The 23,784-nt window shown below is 35.8% G+C and overlaps 2 protein-coding genes across 5 annotated transcripts in view; one reads left to right on the forward strand and one right to left on the reverse strand.

The window, feature by feature from the left end:
• LOC138693789 (uncharacterized) overlaps positions 1–23,784 on the forward strand; it is a 180,436-nt gene that overhangs the window by 60,825 nt on the left and 95,827 nt on the right. The window lies entirely within an intron of this gene.
• Positions 10,970–23,784, reverse strand: part of LOC138693791 (centrosomal protein of 112 kDa-like) — a 56,863-nt gene continuing 44,048 nt past the window's right edge. The window contains exon 4 of the mRNA XM_069817590.1: positions 10,970–12,624. Within this exon, the coding sequence (XP_069673691.1) occupies positions 12,304–12,624 (321 nt within the window). The 3' untranslated portion in view covers positions 10,970–12,303. The remainder of the gene's footprint in view (positions 12,625–23,784) is intronic.

The raw sequence follows: 23,784 nt of genomic DNA on the forward strand, positions 1-23,784 counted from the left end.
AAGATGACTTCTTTTTCAACTGTAAATAGAAGAGGTCAGCTTTCCTAAGATGTCTGCTTTCTTCTTCAGTTTGAGATTCCAACATCTTCTTCTCTAAGATATAACACTTTTGGCAAGTGTTACTACGTGGCTTAACAAAGTATACATTACTAAAGTTTCGCTGAGCTACTGAGGTCTGTGGATATAGAAGGAAAAATTGGATCGGTGTCGGTTAGAGTTCCCGAGTAGCTCAGTGGTAGAGTGTTGGTACGTTAAACCAAAGGTCCCTGGTTCGATACCCGGCTCCGGAACAATTTTTCCCTCGAAATTATTCAAATCAACTTTACAGGGAGTTATACCTGAAATCTTGATTTGCATAATACACGTCACTGTTCGTTAACAGAAAACCACAATTTAAGTCACACGGATTTAGTGTGCACTCGAAGTTGGTTGCTTGACGGTTGTCAGCCCACTTTGAGGTCTGTGGATATAGAAGGAAAAATTGGATTGGTGTCGGTTAGAGTTCCCGAGTAGCTCGGTGGTAGAGCGTTGGTACGTTAAAACAAAGGTCCCGGGTTCGATACCCGGCTCCGGAACAATTTTTCCCTCGAAATTATTCAAATCAACTTTACAGGGAGTTATACCTGAAATGTTGATTTGCATAATACACGTCACTGTTAGTTAACAGAAAACCACAATTTAAGTCACACGGAGTTAGTGTGCACTCGAAGTTGGTTGCTTGACGGTTGTCAGCCCACTTTGAGGTCTGTGGATATAGAAGGGAAAAATTGGATCGGTGTCGGTTAGAGTTCCCGAGTAGCTCAGTGGTAGAGCGTTGGTACGTTAAACCAAAGGTCCCGGGTTGGATACCCAGTTCCGGAACAATTTTTCCCTCGAAATTATTCAAATCAACTTTACAGGGAGTTATACCTGAAATCTTGATTTGCATAATACACGTCACTGTTCGTTAACAGAAAACCACAATTTAAGTCACACGGAGTTAGTGTGCACTCGAAGTTGGTTGCTTGACGGTTGTCAGCCCACTTTGAGGCCTGTAGATATAGAAGGAAAAATTGGATCGGTGTCGGTTAGAGTTCCCGAGTAGCTCAGTGGTAGAGCGTTGGTACGTTAAACCAAAGGTCCCGGGTTCGATACCCGGCTCCGGAACAATTTTGCCCTCGAAATTATTCAGGTAATATATACTTGAAAAAAGTTGAAAAATAACTATTTTTAACAACATATTATCGCAGCACAATATAATAAATATTCCTCTATATCCTTCTCTGGCTTCAACCTAGTTTCATATTCTTACAATATTCCACAAAAGAAAAGAAAATAACTATGTGACTTGAACAGATTTTCACAAACAATTCAGACAATACACACTTTCTTTCATAATAACTTTAAATTAACAAAGTAGCGTGATATGTCACCTAGACTATTTCTAGGTATCACCTTCTTCGAATTATTTATTCAGAGAGACAGAAGTATAATATCATTAAGAAACAGCCTATCGGAACTAATGAAATTATACTTTACACATCTAAACCCCTGGTAACTATAGTTGATGGACCTGATTTAAAAACCTTACTATACTAGAATTAACGAATGTTTGTACTTCTGACAGTTGTATGTGGAGTCACAGGGGGGAGTGCGTTGTTGCTGCATTGTAGTGAGAGACGGAAGAGACAGCAGATTTCAAATTCAGAACTACATCTTATCTCACGTTGCATTAAATTAGGCTCGAATTCTAATTTCTAATGCAGGTATCTTGAATCCAAGATTGTTATTAGAGCTGACTGACTAAAAAACACTGTCGCTAAATTAAAAGTACCGGTAGTAAAAGTTCACAGAACTAAGTGTAACAAATTTTGATCAAGCGATACTATCACACTACTAATACCACTACTGCCACTACCACACCATCACTTTTAATAATAACAGCAGTATCTATAAAAATAATAATAATAATATTAATAATAATAATAATAATAATAATAAATGTAATATTAACCTTCTGAGGGCTGGGTAAATTTTGTTACATAAACGAATTATGTGCTGTTATTATTTGAAAGAAATATTTTTGTTCTTTCTTAAAGTACATTTATTCACAAATGGCTAATTAATTATATACCAAAATAAGTGAATTCGTAAACAAGTAATATGGATTTAAATTTGTATGTGCAGGAATGAAACCACACTTCAAATTTTGACTGTTTGCGAGTAAGACAGAGAGTCTCAACAATGAACCTGTAAAACTGGTACCCGAACATTGATCATCTACAACACATTTCAATACTAAAAAATATAAAAATTATGAAGTGTCGGGGATGAATATTAAACCATAAAACTAAGCACAATGAACAGTGAAATGCCGTCACAAAAAACCAACCGACTCACATGCGTATATTTTGTTGAACTGGCAACCCTTGTTTAAGGTTGGTGGCAGCAGGGTGAGAGGGGAATGGTGTGTGATTGGGCATTGCTATGGCAACATGCCTCCACCTCACTCATAATGTTAACTGTCACAAGTAAAAACATTCCTTAATTCTATTATAGTGCCTGTAAATGGCACTTTCAACTGTCCATAGCTGCACTCTCGGCTTGCATCATACAGTCTGCAAGGTAATCTCAAGAGAAACTCTTCGACAGTTACTCATCATTAGCAGTAATTGTCATCATTACATTGAAAAATGAAAAACAAAACTACACAGCTTTATTTAAAAGCACTCACCAGCCTCAAAGTTGATGATGACAATGTTGAACCCAGATATCCACACATTCCTCTCTTATTACAGAGTGAATTTCTTGGCATTTTTTTCTTGAAATTGTTCCAGAAGAAGTGGATTTTTCTGTTCGTCTTCAATATTCCTTCACAGATTTCTGCCTATTAATTTGTCACTGAAGACATCTACTACTCGCAGCAGTCTATGTTACGTGTCTCGCAATGTGTATGGTGGCTAAGATAAAGATCTGTGATGACATTAAGATATCACAGGAAAAGCATGACACACTGAGATCACCCAGTCCCTATGAAAGACAGTGAAGTTTATTGCGAGTAAGGATTTCTGTTATAGTGATCGTGTGATTGAAATACTGGTATATTTTTCTTGATTTATTGTAGATCAGTAAGTGTTCATGTTTCTCATGTATTTACTAACTTAATGGAATTAGATTTATATGATTTTTAGCTATATAGTTTGATATAGGTTATATTAAAAGTCAGTTCAAATATTAAACCGCTATAAATATTATAATATTTGAGATAGGGAAAAAACAAAAACACCACAGTATTGGACAAACAACGGGGTTTACAAAACATTGGGAAGATGTTCGTCGCTCTCTTGTTCAACATACAGTATTCTGTCTGCGACACCATGCACAGCATTTTGCAGATGTTTTGGAATATTGGCAATTTCATGCGAGATGGCATCTTTCAGTTGCAGTAGGGTTGTTGGATGTGTCAGGAAAACTCATTCTTTAAGGTAACCCTACAACCAAAAGTCGGCCGGAATGAAATCTGGAGATCGCGGAGGCCACATTGTTGAAAAGTGCCTCGTGATGACACGATCACCAAATATCTGTGTAATTAATTTGTTTTGCAGCGATAAAGATGTAGGGTGGAGTGTCATCTTGCATGAAGATTATGTTTTCCATATCGTGATTCCTCAGTCTAAGGATGACGAAGTTCTGTAACATGCTGTAGTAGTGCTCCCCATTTACTGTAACAGTCTGTCTTATTCCATTATTGTCCACACCTGTGTGAGGAGTAACGGTTAGCGCGTCTGGCCAGGAAGTCAGGTGGCCCGGGTTCGATTCCCAGTCAGGGCAAGTTACCTGGTTGAGGTTTTTTCCGGAGTTTTCCCTCAACCCAATATGAGCAAATGCTGGGTAATCATCGGTGCTGGACTCCAGGCTCATTTCACCAGCATTATCACTTTCATCTCATTCAGATGCTAAATAACCTAAGATGTTGATAAAGCGTCGTAAAATAACTCACTAAAAATTAATTAATGGTGGAGTTAACACGCGTAATTGAGATTCGCTTTCCGACCAAAGTAATCAGTAGGCACTTTCCAAGAATGTGGCCTCCGCGATCTCCAGATTTCAATCCGGTCGACTTTTGGTTGTGGGGTTACCTTAAAGAACGAGTTTTCCTGACACATCCAACAACCCTACTGCAACTGAAAGATGCCATGTCGCAAGAAATTGCCAATATTCCAAGACATTATCTGCAAAATACTGTGCATGGTGTCACAGACAGAATGTTGTACGTTGAACAAGAGAATGGCAGACATCTTCCCAATGCTTTGTAAACCCCACTGTTTGTCCAACACTGTGATGTTTTTGTTTTTTCCCTATCTCAAATATTATAATATTTATAGTGGTTTAATGTTTGAACTGACTTTTGAAATGCCCTATACTTCTTGTCTGGCTGAATCCGAGGAGACTAGGTACTGTATTTGAAGTAATTTTTATTTTGTGGATATTAATAATTTATTACCATTTTGGCAGATTAAGTGGAATGCATTAAATATCTTTAAGACAAATGCAAAGAAGGTTTGCGAGAATTTCTGGTGTAAAATTTCTTCATTTTTCAGTGCATAATCCTCTAAGGTGGTTTAGAGACTGGAGGTGTATGGAAGACAAAAAGAGTAGGAGGTGGTGACGTATTTTTACTCAAGAAACCATAACTGATATAACACTTCGTGCAGAATGTTTTAAATAAAGCTATGTATTTTATTTTTATTTCTAATGTAATAACTTTTTAATGGTAATGGTGACTGATTGTCTAAGAGTAAATATAGGAACAAACCACCTTGCAAGCTGCACGACTTAAGACTGTAGCACAGCTTCAAGCAGTGAAAGTGCCTTTTATGGACCCCCATAAAAAAAAAAAAAAAAAACTTACTTGCAATTGTCTGTAAAAACCTAAATCCACAGGCAAATCTCCTTGTGTATGAGCAAAAAGTATCAAGTCTTTAGGCCTGGAGGAGGTCTCTAGAGTTCAGTAACTGCCTGAATATTTCGGACACTACTACACTCAAAATTAAGAGAAGAAAAAGTAAATATAGGAACAAACGATACTGCGAGCATGTAGTCGAGAGTTGGACATAATTTTGTTTTAAGCAGTTCTTTGTAGTGTTTATAAGTTACGAAAGCAAAACTACAGAGATGCTATTTAAAATGGCACTAAGGAATGATGAACAAATGAATGCAGAACCAAGAAGGAATAGTATTTCTCGAGTGATCGCATTTATCCACGGGAAATAATTGATTTCAAAGACCTCTTGTGACCTGTTGGTGAACTGTGACAATCATCAATTCAGACATAACTCCTGGAGTTAAATCTAGACAGATAGTCTCCAATATGTATTTGCGTGAATGGGTTCTTTAGTGGTAAGGTTTTAATTTTGACAGTCAATAGCTAAATATAAAGCAAACACACAAAATGAAAATCCAGACTTCAGTAAAATTCCTGTGAAATGAATGAAAAATAAAATGAACAAGTATAACTTTTAATTATTGTACCTACAACCCAATTAATAACTGAATGTCACATAAAGGACTGTTAAAACATTCAGTAATTCGTCGGTGAAGAAACAATACCGCGTAACTGACTTTTTGACGATTTTTTTTTTTGGTGCATTGGCATCCCTGACACTGCGAGCACCATTTGATAGCACGGGAAAGTGTAATTTCACCATGTAAATGTGAGAAAAAGGAGTTGAAACAATACCGCATATCTGAATTCCTGAAAATATTACTGAAATTCCGCGTAACTACACTACATGCAATACCGCCTAACTGCATTCAGGGTACATTTGTTGGAAATACCGCGTAACTAAATAAGAAAAATTTCAACACGGAAGAATAAAATAATGCTGTAGGCTATTTTATGGACAAAGTGTGCGAGCTGTGTACCTCCAATTAGATATCTTCTTACAGTAATGCGTACGGCAGAAAATAGTTTAATATAACCAAACTGAATTAAAGGAGTTTTACATTTCTTTCAGTAACAAATTGAAATGTAATACATGCTAATTTAATGTGGATGAGTTGATATGGGTCATCGAAGGAAAAGACTGAATTTCATATTTCTCAACAATGCTACAGAAACATGCACGTCAATCTGTGTGCCGCAAAGCATCGTTTTTTCCCGACAATTCGAGCTGTATGCACTTATCTGACACATCAATACTCCTGTACCTATTAGTTACTGAGTTTCGTTGTAATAAGTGTACACAATATTCTGTGAAAACTGCAAGAAAGGGAGAGCCTATGTTGGGTATAAAAGGCTGAAAACTGGAAAAGTAATGCATGACACATACAGGGACGCAAGGAAACTAGGGGCATCACGTAATTCCAAAATGTGTCAAAAATCAAAATTCAGACAATGCAATGTAATTGGGAATGCTGAAAGACAAGAGATTTTTTATATATCTTGGAATAAAATGACCTGGGATCAGAGAAAACAATACGTGAACGGTCTTGTGGATGTAATCCCGACAAAACGTCCTGGAAAGAGTACTAGTGAGTCAAGAAGAAAAGGTACTTTGTTGTATCATTTCCATGTGGGCAATGAAAAGTTTCAAGTGTGCAAGAAACTGTTCTTGAATACTCTTGGAATAAAAGATTGGAGTATCAGGTATTGGTTAGAAAATTCAAAGCATGGGATGTCCTCTTTTTCTACTGTTTTCCACACTCATGCCAAAAAGGAAGAAGGTACACAATTTCTCTGGACATTTTTTGATAGTCTCCCTAAACTACCTTCCCATTATTGTCGACAGTCATCAAGCAAACTTTATTTAGAGCCTACAGTTCATTCCAAAATTCAGTACATGATTTGTATAAACAGAGATGTGCACATGAAAATACTGACCCTCTGAGCAGAGATATTTCAATCTGCTTTTCCAGGAAAGTAACATCAGCATTTATAGCCCGAAGAAAGATCAGTGTGACATCTGTTGTAGTTACAAAACCGGGGAAAAAAAGTGAAGCTGTATGGCTGCAACATGATGGAAAGAAGAAGGAACCTCGAAAAGAAAAAAGAAAAGGATAAAGAGGATGCTGAAATGGAAATGGGCAATGTATTCACCGTGGATCTCCAGGCAGTCAAAATAGTTCCATACATACAGGCAAGTCCTGTGTATTATAACACTAAGTTATGTGTGCATAACTTTACAATTTACAACTTGAAAAATCATGATGTCGTATGTTACTGGTTCGACGAAACGCAGGCAGAACTGGTGGCATTGGTTTTCGCCTGTTGTGTCATAGATGCTTTGACTGACTGCATAAAAGAAAATCCTCTGCCAGTAATTTTGTACTCTGATGGATATACATACCAAAATAGAAATGCAGTCATGTTTAATGCCCTCCTTGGTCTAGCAATTTCTGTGTTGATTACCCAAAAATATCTAGAGAAGGGTCGCACTCAGATGGAGTGTGACTCAGTTCACAGTGCAATTGAATGCAAGTTAAAATGTTTCAATAACAAGTGAAACAAGAAAGAAACCCACACCTTACTATGTTAAGCATTTAGATTATTCTTTCTTCAGAAATTATGCTGACAAAATATTTTGGATTTATTATTCAATTCGCCCAGGAAGAGGAACTAATGAACCCACTGCAACTGATCCGAGGGCAATACAATATCGTCCTGATGGTACTTTTTTTTTTTTTTTTTTTTTTTTTTTTCAAGTTTCGTTTCACTTTAGACTGGCAAGTAATGCCAAGGCGTCCCAGAAAACAAAGTACATAAGTGACTACAAGAAATTATATTCTCAACCACTGAGAATAAAAAACGTCAAAGTGGAATCACTTGCAGCAACTAAAAAGTGTTTTGCCAAAGTACTGTCATGCATTCTAAGATAACATTGGTTATGTGTAATTTTGTTTATAAGCAAGGTGTATTTCCTTGTGTCATAAATGACAATCTTAAAAGCAACACTATAATTCATCAACACGTCTCACAAAATAATAAACATCATATTGATCTTTTTCAAGGTGATTGTTTTACAGGAAACCTTTCCAAATATTGTTTAACAATTACAATATTTTTGTTTAAAAAACTTAAGTAATACAAAAATAAAATTAAGAATACCAAAACATTGCTTACTTCTTTTAATTATAACACTTCTTCACTTTAAAAATGTTTTATCATTGAAAATTAAGTGAAAACTAATTTAGTGCAATACCACGTAACTGACATAAATCTTCACAGCTAGCCTTCTAATACCACGTACATAAATAACTTAAAATTGGAATATAATTTCATTTTCGGATACCGTACACATTTCTAGCATTATTTACTAATGCCATGCCGAATTTCACATTGCGGAAGTGATTAGTTTTTTTTTAAATTACGTTTCTTGTTTGCCCTGTAAAATTTGCGTTTTGTTACTTACACGGTATTGTTTCTTCATTGACGAATTGCAACGCACCTGAACGATCTGCTGCTTCAGTGATTGTAATTCTTGCACTGTAGTATCTATATTAGTAAAGTCCAACTCAACCTTCTGTGTTAGAATTTCTAGAAATTGCTGGCACACAACAGTTGTAGAAAATTAAGCCAAAACAAAAATAGGTGCACATTTCAATCATGCAAGGTGGTTGTAAGTTATTAGTCAGCAAAGGAAGTAATGTGTTAAATATTTACAATAGCAGTATTAAAAACAAATGAGGTAACAGAAAGCAACTGCCATTCTCATGCAAAAGAATACAAAGAAGCAAGATTTACCATATAATTATAATACCACATGGCCATCTTGTACTTCCATAATTTCAACTGCTTGACAAAAACAAAAGTACGAGGGCATTTTGTCACCTTTATTAGGAAGCATGACTTATCACAAAAACAATCAGTAGTAAGTTTCTACATGAACCCCCCCCCCCCCCCCGATAGTAGGAACTAGAGTTGAACAATGATCGAGGAAGCAAGTCTAACAGTGCTTGCAAAGCCGAAAACCCGCATGACAATGTTGTCTATATCGCGTCGTTGATGTTGTTGTTGTTTTCTAATGCCAAGCGTTTGACAATAAAGTCATTTGACCTCTTGCACTCCAATATTTTTCAAAGATATTATCAGCGTCATTGATGTAAAGACTGCTTGTGAGTGTTTCAAGACATTGGGACTTCAGAGTGATCAACTCTCGAACATCAAGCACCCTTGAATCGCCACAGCTGTTTATACCAGACTGAACTTTTATCTACTTTGGCAACTGTTATATTTGTATAAACAATCAAGTAGCCTATTTGAAACATAATCTCTACCTTTCAGTGTTTAATAATCCGTTCCCAATCTTTATTTAATTACTGGGCCCTTATTAAAAGGCTAGGAATTTTCTTTTCATATGTTTGAGATCAAGTGTGCAATCTCAAGTAAAAAAATATTAACGCTTTATTTAACGTTATGTTTTGTTTCTTAGAAATGCAAATTTATTTGAGAATTGTTTTCTTTCTATTTACATAATCATGGATAATATCATATAATAGAACGAAAACATTTTGATAACTAAGATACTGTTCTGTTTTGTCTTTTTGTCTCAATTAAACATTTCTAATGTTATTTATTTCAATGATGCATCTTATTCAAAGTTACGAAATCTTTCCACACTGACCAACTGCTATTTCGAGAATGATGAGCAAGACTCGAAGTGCGCGAGAGTTACGAGACGAGACTCGAAACACAAATGCAAGGAACAGAGCGAGCAAGAGCGGCAGTTAGTTTTATTCATCTCTAGTAAGAACAATATCTCCAAGTGATACTCAGTCCAGGTTTTCCTCTGAAGCATTTCTGGTGTGATATTGCTGCTGCTAATGTTTATGATTATAATAAAAAATTTATCTTAAGACCAGCCTCATGGTCTAATGGTCAGGGCTTCCAGCTACAGTTCGTGAGGTCCTGGGTTCGATTCTCGGTAAGAACACAGGAATTTTTCCTTGAAAGGAATTGTTCCTGTGTTCGTCCATGGTCTGGAAATTAGATTAAGTTTAGGTTTAAGACTTCTGTTTGACATTCTCAGCTGTAGAGTGTGATCAGCAGTTCACTTTAATTTGATTTTTTCTGTCCTTCTCAGACTAATGCTCGAGTTTACTAAATACATGTTCAATCATGAGGACCACGAGGGTACTTTGTGGACGATTTTTCATACATGCACCATAGCTTGAGAAATGTTGCCATAGACTATTGCTTAATCCTCTTGGTGAGAGCAATTGTGACTAATGCAAGTGGGGAAAATCACTTATGCGATACTTTGTCATAAAACACTCATTATACAGGATTATTTCAATGTTACATAATTTTAAATTTAACACAATTCTTTAATAAATTAGACTTCGTAATAATAAATAATTGTTTATTTCTTCAAGGGAAACCTCTCTTAAATTTATGTTGGTAAGTACACACAAATTTTAAGCTGTTAATAAACTGTTGGGGATTCTAAGATAATTGGTGTGGATTGGAAGGAGAAGAGGCTGTTGAGTAACCTTTATATCAAACAAGGAAAAGTCAGGGTCAAGATAGGAGAAGAAATGTGAGAAGAAAGCGAAATTGGGAGAGGAGTACCGGTATGTCAAGGATGCCCTTTATCACCTACCCTGTTCAACATCTACTTGGAGGAAGAACTGGTTTCAGAAAATGGACTGAGTGATAGCAGGAGAAAGAAAAATAACGTGCATAAGATTTGCTGATGGTATGGCGTTGTCAGCAGTAGAGGAGATGATACTAAAGGATATGCTACTGAGCTACATGGCAGCTGTGAGCAGTATAGGATGAAGATAAATGCAAACAAAAGGAATACCATGGTCATACGAATAAACGTGAAGAAGGTAAGCTTGCGAATTCTAAATGAGGCAGTAGAGCAAGTAGAGCTTCAGATACTTGGGGTGTACTATAAGCAGTAACATATGAGTTGCTGCCAGGAAGTCAAAAGGAGAATAGCAATGGCAAAGGAAGCTTTTATAGAAAAAGGAACATCTTCTGCAGACCTCTGAAAAAGGAACTAAGAAAGAGACTAGTGAAGTGCTTTGTATGGAGTGTAACATTGTATGGGGCAGCAACATGGACATTACGACAAAGTGAAGAAAAGCGACGAGAAGCATTTGAACATGGATATGGAGAAGGATGGAGTGTGTGAAATGGACAGAGAGAATAAGAAATGAAGATGTGTTGGAAATAGTGGGTGAAGAAAGAATAATGCTGAAATTGATCAGGAAAAGGAAAAGGAAAGAAATTGGCTCAATCACTGGCTGAGTAGAAACTGTCTACCGAAGGATGCATTGGATGCACACTACAATGCAGAATGACAGTAGTGAACAGGAGAAGAGTTTGGAGATATCAAATAATAGATGACATTAAGATATAATGGATTATATGCAGAGACTAAGAGGAAGGCAGAAAACAGGAAAGACTGGAGAATACTGGGTTTGCAGTGAAAGACCTGCCCTTGGGCAGAACACTATAAGAAGAGTTTGGAGATATCAAATAATAGATGACATTAAGATATAATGGATTATATGCAGAGACTAAGAGGAAGGCAGAAAACAGGAAAGACTGGAGAATACTGGGTTTGCAGTGAAAGACCTGCCCTTTGGCAGAACACTATGAATGAATGAATGAATGACTATGAAATAATACCGTAAGGAGCAAAAGAGTTGAGGGAAATTTCTCTTAAATTTATTTTTGGTAAGTACACGCAAAACATAGGTTAAGGGTGTTTGAGAATAAGGTGCTTAGGAAAATACTTGGGGCTAAGAGGGATGAAGTTACAGGAGAATGGAGAAAGTTACACAACACAGAACTGCACGCATTGTATTCTTCACCTGACATAATTAGAAACATTAAATCCAGACGTTTGAGATGGGCAGGGCATGTAGCACGTATGAGCAAATCCAGAAATGCATATAGAGTGTTAGTTGGGGGGCTGGAGGGAAAAAGATCTTTGGGGAGGCCGAGACGTAGATGGGAAGATAATATTAAAATGGATTTGAGGTAGGTGGGATATAATGATAGAGACTGGATTAATCTTGCTCAGGATAGGGACAAATGGCGAGCTTATGTGAGGGCGGCAATGAACCTCCGGGTTCCTTAAAAGCCAGTAAGTAAGTAAGTAAGTACACACAAATTTTCAGCTGATAATATGAAATAATACCATAAGGAGCAAAGAGTTAAGATTTTAACCAAGAGAAAAAAGAAAAACATTGACATAACATTCAAACTTACTTGAACTCAAGAATACACAATTAATCGAACTATTACTCTACATTAAATAATAGATGATACTAAAATTGTATTATTAAGCAATAAATTAGAAGCAAAGGTTAAGAGTAAAGCCTTCCATCAAGAACCTTGAATTTAACAATGCAACATACTAATACAGTATACATACAATTTATTCTGCTCCATACCTCGTGTTCTTGTGCTTGAGCAGCTATTTGTCCTTCCAACGCGGTTATATTTTGAATGTACTTTTCTGAAATAGACTGTATTTCTTTTCCACATTCCTCCTTAAGTCTTTCCACTTCTTTAGCATGCTCCTCTTTCAGGACAAGTTCTCGTTTATACTGAGCAGTGAACTTCTCCTCAAGCTCAATTAATTCCCTTGGCCGAGGTGTGTCTTCTAAACCACTTGAAAGAAGAGCCTAAGTAACAGAGCAAAACTGCGTTAATGTTCTGAATAACATATTAAGTAAGAAATAATACCAAATTATCATCTTTTTCAAAAACGTGAATTGTTATTATAGAAAATAACCAGTGCCAAATCAAGTAGTAATATAAAATGGCAGACAGTCTAGTAGTCAAAATTTGATCAGAAGAAAGTATTCTTTAGCATTCCTCTTAATCAATCTAGACAAAGTTATCAGCTACTCAAGTACGAGCTACATCTTCCATCAAAGTTTGCAGATACTAACTATCCCTATGAAGATCAATCATGTAAAATCGCTACATTGCAGAATGGCTAAAAGTACATCCTCATACACGTGAAAAATAGAGCTAGCTTAATGGAATATATTAAAGAACATATTAATGAAATTTATATATACAGATTGTGGTGATTTAAAACTACATAATATATCATATTTGGAACCATGGTTTAAAATATTTAACTATTCTTCATCTAGTATTATGTCAGCACAGCTTCCAAATGTTAAATGCTCAGCCAATGAAATTTAGTAAAAATCAATCAATATCACTCAATGTATGAATAATCATGAGATATTTAATACTTACAACAAAAGAAACTCGTGACTGAAGAACAATTTTTACTTTAGAAAAGTGTACAATTTTTTTTCCATGTACTAATAAAAATCGAGTAAGACATTACTATAAAGCATTTTATACACTTTGTGTCTTGCAATACTTATACAAATATACAATAGCCTTTATTAGTAATTAATTTCTAAAAGACTTGCACAAATCTGAGGAAAATAAAAAAATTTGTAGTCACATACTAAAACAATATACTATATATTTATGAAACATGCAACAAGATTGCCCTCTGGTTAATTTACCAAAAGGTTAGGGTTCCTTAATGTTTAAGCAAGGACTATTATCAGTTACTGATAAATGTAGTTAAACATTCCAATGATTCAGCACAGTGACTCTATTCTTAAAGGACATAGTTTATGTTGGGTGCAATACACACAGTAACTTTAAGAGCACTGATGACTCTTACATTATTCAAATTATATACTTTCACAGAATTTTATTATTTACTGTTATACAACTACATAATACAGTGACGGGAGATTGACATGGAGTACTGGAACCCTCTATCAGTATGGGCCGAAAAATGCAAATGCAAATGTAAGTGTGAACTATGTAATAATAATAATAATAATAATAATAATAATAATAATAATAATAATAATAATAATAATAATAATAGAATGTTGATCACAATTCCTGAATAAAAAATATTAGCTATGTATCTATATTATAAATATATACGTGGTACAGTCATTAAGTTCTAAGACTTGACGCCTGGAGGGTAGGCTCCCACAAGAATCTGGATGTATCACAAGATGCCGCATAACATGGCGTACATTTAAACAGAACCACATCCTCCCTCAAAATAGTCTCCGTTGACCGTTATGCACGTTTGACAACGTTGGTATAGCTGCTGGAAGCACCGTTGAAAGATGTTGGCAGGAAGGTCCCGTATGGCTTCTCTTGTGGCACTCATGACCTCTTCAGAAGAAAGAAATCTACGCCCACGTAGGGTTGCTTTCATGCAAGGAAAGAGAAAAAAATCGCATGGTGCGAGATCAGGTGAGTACGGAGGGTGTGGAAGAACTGTCACCTGTTGTCTTGCAAGTTCCTCTTGGACAAGGACAGAGCGATGTGCAGGGGCGTTGTCATGTAGCAACAGCCAATTCTTTGTATGCCTTAGCTCAGGTCGCTTACGGTGAATTGAATCTCGTAAACGGCCAAGGATCTCTTTGTAGCGGGTTTTGTTCACAGTTGCACCTTCTGGGATGAATTCCATGTGAACAATTCCATTTGAATAAAAAAACAGTTCAAGCATCACCTTGCCTTTTGACCTGTCTTGTCGCGGTTTTTTCTGTCGTGGTGATAACGGCGTTTTCCAGGTGGCGGATTGTAAAGGAAACACCAAGTTTCGTCTCCAGTTATTATCCGGTTGAGAAACATCGGATCATCGTCAACACTACTGATGAGGTCACCACAAATCATCATGCGATCATCACGTTGGTCTTGCGACAAGATTCGTGGCACACTGTGCTGGGTAACACGAGACATGTTCAGGTCATCAGCAGACATCGGATTCTAGGGCAAATGCCTATTTTGTTTCTTTAGGAGAAAAGTAAAAATAATTATTAATATTTGTGTTTCATGGAAATTGAAAGGTATTCAAAGAGTTTTATAGTGTCCCAAAATGCCCTAAAACGGTTATTAGAGCCTAATTTGTTAATATTCGCCTAAAAATGCCTAACTCACTGTAAAGTTTCGCATTTTACTCTTACTTTTTATAATTTATACATGCATTCACTGCGAAATTTAAGGCATTTAAAAAGTGGAAAGTTTGCTTCACACCGGCCATGAAATCATTGATAAAGGAAACAAAATGTTTTGAATCTCACGACACTCGCAATAGATTTCACCGAATTTAACATGTTTGGAGGCATAAATGCCGACAAAGAACCAACCTTAGTTTTGAAGCAGGCAACAATCACAACATGTGCTGCTACCGATTCAGAGATATACTATACTATAAAAATTACTGTTTTCGGTCTGAAACCGATTAGCTGTACTGCCCTTCAGAGTGTCATAAAATCACAATTTTTGGAGAAAGTGTTTTTGAAATATTTATGAAAAGTCGTAAAACTGCGAATTAGTAGGGTAAACCGTTACAAAATATTTAAAAGAATGGCCCTCCTAGTGTTAACACTACCAGGAAATGCAACAATAAGTGGAACTTTGTATTTTTGTCCAATTGAATCTCAATAACAACGGTTCATTTGAATGCTCGTTAACAGTTGCTCTTTCCCTCACCTTATTTGTGTTGAGAAGTTTTGAGCGGTAGGACGTTTTCCTGTGAAGTTTAACGCGATAATGCCGAAAAATACAAGTGCAAAATCTACATTGATCCGGCAATGGCTAACAGAATATTCAGAATTCACTTATGATGGAAAAATAATATTCTGCAAGATTTGTAGCAAACAGGTATGTAACAATAGTTGAAATATATAAATTCTATTAATTTTAATGAGTAGCCTATAATATTTATACATTGACTGAGCTATCCTGAGGTATAATTCTTTTTAAGACCACTACACTTTAACCTTTTAAATTCCGATAGTTAAAGTATTTGCAGGTCATTAAAATTTTGATTGTTCGAACCCACTAACTTTGTGATAGAAATACGGCAATACAACAATTAGGATTTTATTTTAATTCAGTTTACTTTACATTTTTAGATTTCGCAAGAAAAGAAGTGCCACCTAAAGCAGCATGTGCAAGGAGCGGCTCATAAGGCTAAAGCTCAGCAGAAAAATCAACTGCAACAAACTTTACTAACACAACCTACTTCATCCAATCTCAGCAGCAATTTCTATGCTCATTTAACCAGAGCGTTTGTTGCTGCTAACATTCCCTGGAATGCAATTGAAAATCCAGTTTTAAGACAGTTTTTACAAAAATACTGCAAACAAAATATCCCATCTGAGTCGACCCTAAGAAAAAATTACTTAGACAGAATATACAATGAAACTTTAGCTTCCATTTGGGAGGATATAGGTGATTCTTACATATGGGTCTCTGTGGATGAAACCTCAGATCCTATGAATAGGTATATAGCAAATATGGTATAGGAAAACTTAGTCCTGATGGACCTTCGATTCCACACCTCGTATGTGTTAAGGAACTTTCGAAAGTGAATAGCCAAGCCATTGCTTATTTTGTAAATAAAGGCCTACAGTCTTTATACTCAGGTAATATAGACGATTCTAAAGTTCTGTTGTTTTGTACTGATGCTGCCTCATACATGGTTGCTGCAGCTCCACTTCTTAAAACATTTTATTCTAACCTCACGCATGTAACCTGTCTAGCACATGGCCTTCACAGGGTTTCTGAAACAATCCAGAATGAATTTCCTCTTGTCAATTCGTTTATTTCTAACACAAAAAAATGTTTTTGTAAAGCCCCATCCAGGATTTCAATATTCAGCCGGTTGTTACACGATGGGGAACCTGGATTCAGTCAGTGGTGTATTATTCTAAGTATTTTAAAGAAGTGGTCACAGTTATTGATAAATTACCTGAAACTGATAGTGCAGCGTGTGTGAAAGCAGTGAAAGATTGTCTGAATGACTCAGAGTGAAAAACGATATTGCCTACATAACATCAAACTTTTCTTTCATACCTGCAAGCATTGAACAATTAGAACGTGAAAAACAATCTCTTTGTACCCAAATAGCAATAGTAAACGAAGCTCAAGTGAACATACATTCTGCTTTGGGCGAAACTGGGAAAAAAGTTAAAAATAAGTGGGACAACGTATTAAATAAGAATGTAGGATTTTCATTGTTGGAAAAAGTATCAAGAGTGATATCGGGGGAAAGTGTAAATGTTCCAGTAAGTATTGATGTTTCTATTGTACCTAATTTAAAATTTGCGCCTCTCACATCAGTTTCGGTTGAAAGAAGTTTTTCTGCTTTCAAAATGATTCTCAGTGACAAAAGGCAAAGGTTAACTGTGGAGAATTTAGAAAAAATTCTGGTGGTGTACTGTGCAGATAATTATAATAAAGTCTGAGCATGGAACTGAATTTCAATAACTTAAAATGAGTAATCTTGATATCAATAATCATTATTTCATTAGTTTCAATATATTAAATTTGTGCAGCTCTGTTTATAAATATAATATAGTATTCTTTTTTAATGTTTAAACATACTTTTTTGTGCGTATTTTAGTGTATAACTAAACATTTCAGTGAAAGAAATAAGTATGATACCTTGATGTGCCTAAAATGCCTATTTTCATTAAAATAGAGCCTAATTTTACAAATTTTGAGCTTATTTTAGGCGCCTAAAACTGCAATTTTTAGTGCCTAAAAATCCGATGTCTAGTCATCAGACAGAATTTTGTAGCAAGTACCATGGCTGACCCCTACTGTTGCTGCGATATCATCTACCGATTGGGAGCGGTACCAACGTTGCAACTTCTTGGATCTTGCATTCAGTTCGAATTGTTTGTGGCCGACCAGTACGCACATCATCTTCCAAACTGTCTCTTCCTTGGAAAAAACGTCGGTGCCACCTAAACACAACACTGCGACTCACTGCGTCCTCACCATAAACTTGCTGCATCATTTGAAACGTTTCGGCAGCAGTTTTACCTAATTTCTGGCAAAACTTGATGTTTGCCTGTTGCTCAAACTGTGACATCTTGGGTTCCGACGTGCGCATTCAAATCACCGTCACAACAAAGACCGTAGTTCTGCTTACAGTGCATGCACTCAACTGTCTCTTGTTGGGTCGAGAGACTAACTGACAAGGTATCATACCAGAGACCTGCAAGAGAGCGATGCTTAACGATATCTGAGATCGGTTTTACCGAATGCGCTTCGTGTGTAATCGCTCGTGCTCGGGTTTGGCCTGCGCTCGCTCGAGCTCGCCTGGGGGATCGCTCCCCTGTCGGAACGAGCGCTCGCTTCAACCACTGTACGCGAAGCAGTTGCTACAGTACTGCGTAGTGCAGCATTAGTAAAAATCGAATGAATTCATTTGATTATCAAAACCATTCGATATAATAGAAATATTCACAATATCACTCGATTATTCATTGATTTTGCTTACCACCACAACAAGCCGTATGAAGTTATACAAAATATGTACTCGCATAACAGAATATGTTCCATTTTAAGATAATGATAAGAGCTTCGAGTTCAGAATCATATGACGCAAAAATAGAATGATAAGCTTCGAATGTTCTGTGTGGTTGTTGCGTACTGACTCTTCTACCAGCCCCAGTATCTGACCCTGATCATCATTAAATTAAACACCTGACCTACATGGCGATAAGAAAAAAGAGCGCATGAGTAATCAACATACTGCAATGTTATTGAACAATTCATTCATGCATTCGAATGATTTAATCCTACAATGGAATAATCATAGAAATCATTCGATTGTTTTCAACAATTATATATTTTAGTGGAAATTTAATTAATTACACATTTTTTTTGTTTAGATTGAAAGAGCCTGAAATTATTTTCTGTATAAATATATTTCATTCCTACTCAGTTTAACATTTAACTTCAAAAACAAACTGAGACACAAATTTAATCGTAATAATATTGCAAATGCAAATGAAATGTTTGGTTATATTACTATAAAATGTATATAAAACCGAGAAATTACATTTAATACGTGATAACTAAAAATGTCTATCGAAGTATGAAATGCAAATAATAAACTAGTAGCGATATATTTTGTTTCATCTCGAACCTAATATGAACTTTACTCATATTAACTTGGGAATATTTTTATTTTTTATTTTAGTAGGTTATTTTACGACGCTTTATCAACAGCTTAGGTTACTTAGCGTCTGAATGAAATGAAGGTGATAATGCCGGTGAAATGAGTCTGGGGTCCAGCATCGAAAGTTACCCAGCATTTGCTCGTACTGGGTTGAGGGAAAACGCCGGAAAAAACGTTAACCAGGTAACTTGCCCCGACCGGGATTCGAACCCGGGCCACCTGGTTTCTCGCTGACCGTTACTCCATAGGTGTGGACAATCCTATGTACTTTAAGGTATTCTTATCCCTTACTTCTCCGAATTTAGTCCAAGCAGAGCTAGTAACTGCTTTCCCTTTTTTTCCACTACTCTGACTGCTGATTTAACTTTATTTTCGGCATATACTTTTGACATCGTGTCTTGTAATCTTTTACCATCAACAGAGACGGTGTCCGAGCCTCTGCTTGAGATCGACGTCGATACTACTGAATCATCTTCAACATTCGTTTTGATGAAACGTACTGATTAGACAAGCCTACAATTCACCTACTGCTTACTGCTACCGGAAGAGCACTCATGAACACCGAGCGCTCGTCCTCAGACCCGATCGCTCGGTGTGTTGCCTTACTTCGTGATTTATCGGAAATATTCGTAGATGGTCGTTATTCATTCCGTCAGTGCCTTCCTGGACTGATAACGATATCCCGCGCTCGCTCTCTTGCAGGTCTCTGTATCATACCATGGCGCCACCTATGCGCTATGTGACTCTTTGCGTCACTTTTAAACAAAAAATATAAATACAATGTTCTTAGTTTCAAAATAAAATTAAATAAATGAATTGTGGGATGCTAATATGAAGTTAACATTTTGTAGCATCATGGTCTATTAGATGCCGAGATTATTTACAGTCAGGGACAGAAATGGTGTCAAACATTTATCTAATAATTTAAAACAAAAACTCACTTTGAAGACTAACTTACTGATCATACAATTTTCTGTGCATATTATGACCTATTAAGAGTTACTAAGAAGAAAATAACGAATTATGACAAAATTTGATAACAGAGTTTATGACGTATTACATACGAAAACAAAGAAGAATGTCTAAGAAAAAATTATATGGAATAGGAACCTGGCTTGAAGATCTGGAAAGATAAAGTTCAGTGTTAAATTATTAATTATTTTCATTGATAAAGCAAAGATTCGAATTACTATGAGAAATTTTTAAGTTACAGAAGTACGAAAAAAAAAAAAATTCAAAATCTTCTATAACTAGGTAATGTCTTATTGTAACTGATTTAGTTGAAAAAATAAATTTATATATCTTCTCACCATTCGTGAGCTGCCACAAAGGACAAAGAGTACTTAACCATAGAAATTTTTACAAGTTCATGAAAAACCATTAATTTTGTTTTAAGAATGAAATTCTTACAAGTACATAGCTGCAAATATTATTATTATTATTATTTTTTTTTTTTTGAGATTAGTGGAAATATACCTATTTTTAGAAAGGTGTTGCAAAAAAGTAAAGAATGCTACTGAACTTAGTTTGATTTCGAATATAGGTGATTCTTCAGGAGAGCAATTGATCCTTTCAATGCAGCTAAGGTTACAATCGGAATAATAGGTGTAGGTATTCCAAGCCTCTTAAACACATCTTTCATGAAGAAATGGCGGTACCTCTTGCTCCAACCAGAAGTCCGATTACTTCAACGTCTTTTAGCTGGTATGTTTTGAGGTAATAGGGAATGGTAGGATTGTAGATATTCTTTTTTTCATTATCCACTTCTGCTGGCTGTTCCTCATCCGTTTCAAAACGCACAGTGGGATCAATTATGTATCCAGATCTTGTAGATTCCTTGAAAGCTATTATATCTATGCGCCGTGTACTGCCAGTGACGGAGAGACCATTTACTTCTTCAAAGGTGTTGTAATCGGCATCTTTAAGGGCAGTGGCTATAATTGATCGCACTTGGTGGTGTCTAGCGTTTTGCAGAGCTTCGCCGTGCGGATAGGATCCCAGGATGTGTGCAAGAGTTTCAACCTCATTGTGGCAATGCCTACTACGGTTGTCCTGAGATCTTCCCGGCACTGCACGTACTGCAGCAACATTTCCAACCATTTTAATGCCATCGCGCCATTCGCTGTTGGAAAGTCCTTCATGTTTACAAATCCATTTGTTGGCACCAGGATATTGTTTAAATAAAACTACGCCTTTCCCTTTCTGTGGATGGCGACACCAAATATCAAATTCTCTGTTCCTCAGAAAGTTACGAATCTTTGTAACATTTAAGAAATGTTCATTCTTATGAAATAAGGCATCTTCTGAAACAATGTTCAGAGATTGGGCACATCTAATGCTCTCCTCATGAACCTGACGTGTTTGTATGATGTATGGGTTTTGAGATTTGTGTAAACATCGGAGGGCATTAATTTGTTGTAGTAGTGCTTCCCATTTTGTTCGAAAAATTCCTAGTCCTTTGTACTTCCTGGGACTATAAATCATTGCATCAGGAATGTCTGTAGGCAGATTCAGTAACTCTTTCAGGGCACTTTTTATAAATTTGTCGGCGTCATCCAAGAACTGTCATACCAATGTTAGCCCTAACTATGAGTGATCTCATATATTAGGTAGCTAGGCCGAAATGGTCACATCACATGAACTAGTAGCAGACAAATGACTATTTAATGTACAGCTTTAGCTAACTAATATTAATGAAGATAACAATAATAAAGCGAAAAGGGAACTTTGCTTGGTAGGCATTTCATAACATGTGGGCAGTTTTACAGGTTGGACTCATGACGAAAACAAATAAATTAATAAAAATAAATAAATAAGACAAAGAATTGCTCAAAATCACTAATGTTCATGAGTACCACTTTCTGTGTTCTAGTAATTACATATAAAGTTTTAATTCCAAAACTATCACATCATACTTACATTTACATATGGGACACAATTTTTACTAGCTTAACTACCACTTCCAAACCACCAAGAAATTTATCTGATTGAAACAGAAGTATTATTTTCTTTGCTTAAAATTATTAAAAATGTCTGGTATCATTCACATTTCAAAGAGCATTACTATTTACCTTCGAAGAAGTGGTACACTCATTAAGATGAAATCGAAATGTTTGATACTGTTCCTGAAAGGCCATCATCACCAAAGACACCAAGGACTGAAGATAGTAATTCAATACCAATACGTATACAGATAGAGCCTATATTTCAAATATGCACTTCACTCAAATTTGTAAAGCAAATTCTCTTGTGTAAGCTTACAAGGGAAAACAGTTTAATGGTATTCTACCATGTAACATTTGTCTTGTCCACAAGCGCTTTAACACAAACTGATATTTTAATATCAAGGCCACAGGTTAGAGTACAATCACTATGCTTGTATTTATGTTGTATTACTGTATAACCATACGATAAAATGAATGTTTCGAGGGAAAAGGAGTATCCAAGATAAGAAGACTAGAAGTCTTACTCAAGAACGTTTATATTATACTGCTAATTGCCTAAAGAATTCCTACAGAAATGAGGAGCAAACTTTCAAAGGAGACTTTGTCCACAAAATAAAAAATTTGAATATAGCTTTGTTTTCCCATTAGAAGAATCATCTGCACATTTCAATACTCATACTAATCAGAAAAAATGTCTATCCCCTGTATAACACAGTAGAAAATTCAGGTGTTTGAGTGTATTCAGTTTGTGGACATAGTTGTTTTCAAAAACAAAAACAACTAAATACAATGAAACACTTCCTGCACTTTCAAAACCCATTTCCTAAAACACAAAAACAAACTGTTCTGAAAACAATCTGACTCTGGGGCTTCTGAGTCCAACCTGTAAATATTTTCCATGTGTTATGAGTAGGGCTATGAAAAGGGAGATACTCGGTACCATCACTAGCTTTAACTGCTCCCTTTTCACAGCTCTAGTTATGAGATATCCTATAAATTAGTACACAGAATAATTTTACATGCAATCACGATTCAAAGCAATGCCGAAGCCTGTTATAGAACCAGTATAGAAACATAAATAGTTACAACATATAGGATCACATATAATTACAAATGCAACAATCAAGCTTAGACGATATGCAATAACATTAACACTAATAATGTCAAGCCACACCTATAAATTATATCTATGAGAGAAATAAAATAAGCATTAACAATAATAATTATTGTATTATAATACAATATATTTTCTAGTTAACTTTTGAATAGATCCAGAGGTACGAAAGTATTTCATTTTACCATAAACACAACATCATAAAAATAAGTGCAAAATATTTGCGCTAAATTCGAAGCTGCAGAATAATAAAAACAGTTTGTAAAATCATTTTCGCATATGTACGAATCCAATTAACTACATGTAAGATATTTCAATCTTTCACCACGTGTGTGGAAGGAAGCAGGATTCAGTGTGTATGATGTGAATGAATTATTGCATATTTGACATCATGAGAATCTAATGTGATCATAACTAATTTACATCTTTACTTTATCATTTACTACTGGATCATACAATTTACACTAATTTATTACAGACATGTCTGATAAAGTAAGTAAAGTAAAGTTTATCAACACACATTAATACACATGTGTCTTCAAGAGAGGAGCATACACATAAAATTTGGCTACTACTTGAATAAAAAAAAGTCTATACTTATGGCTTTTAAGGAACCCGCAGGTTCACTGCTGCCCCCACATAAGCCCACCATTGGTCCCTATCCTGACCAAGATTAATCCAGTCCCTACCATCATAACCCACCTCCCTGAACTCCATTTTAATATTATCCTCCCATCTACGT

The sequence above is a fragment of the Periplaneta americana genome, unplaced genomic scaffold (genome assembly GCF_040183065.1).
Source record: "Periplaneta americana isolate PAMFEO1 unplaced genomic scaffold, P.americana_PAMFEO1_priV1 scaffold_21, whole genome shotgun sequence".
In the NCBI taxonomy this organism is placed as follows: Eukaryota; Metazoa; Arthropoda; class Insecta; order Blattodea; family Blattidae; genus Periplaneta; species Periplaneta americana.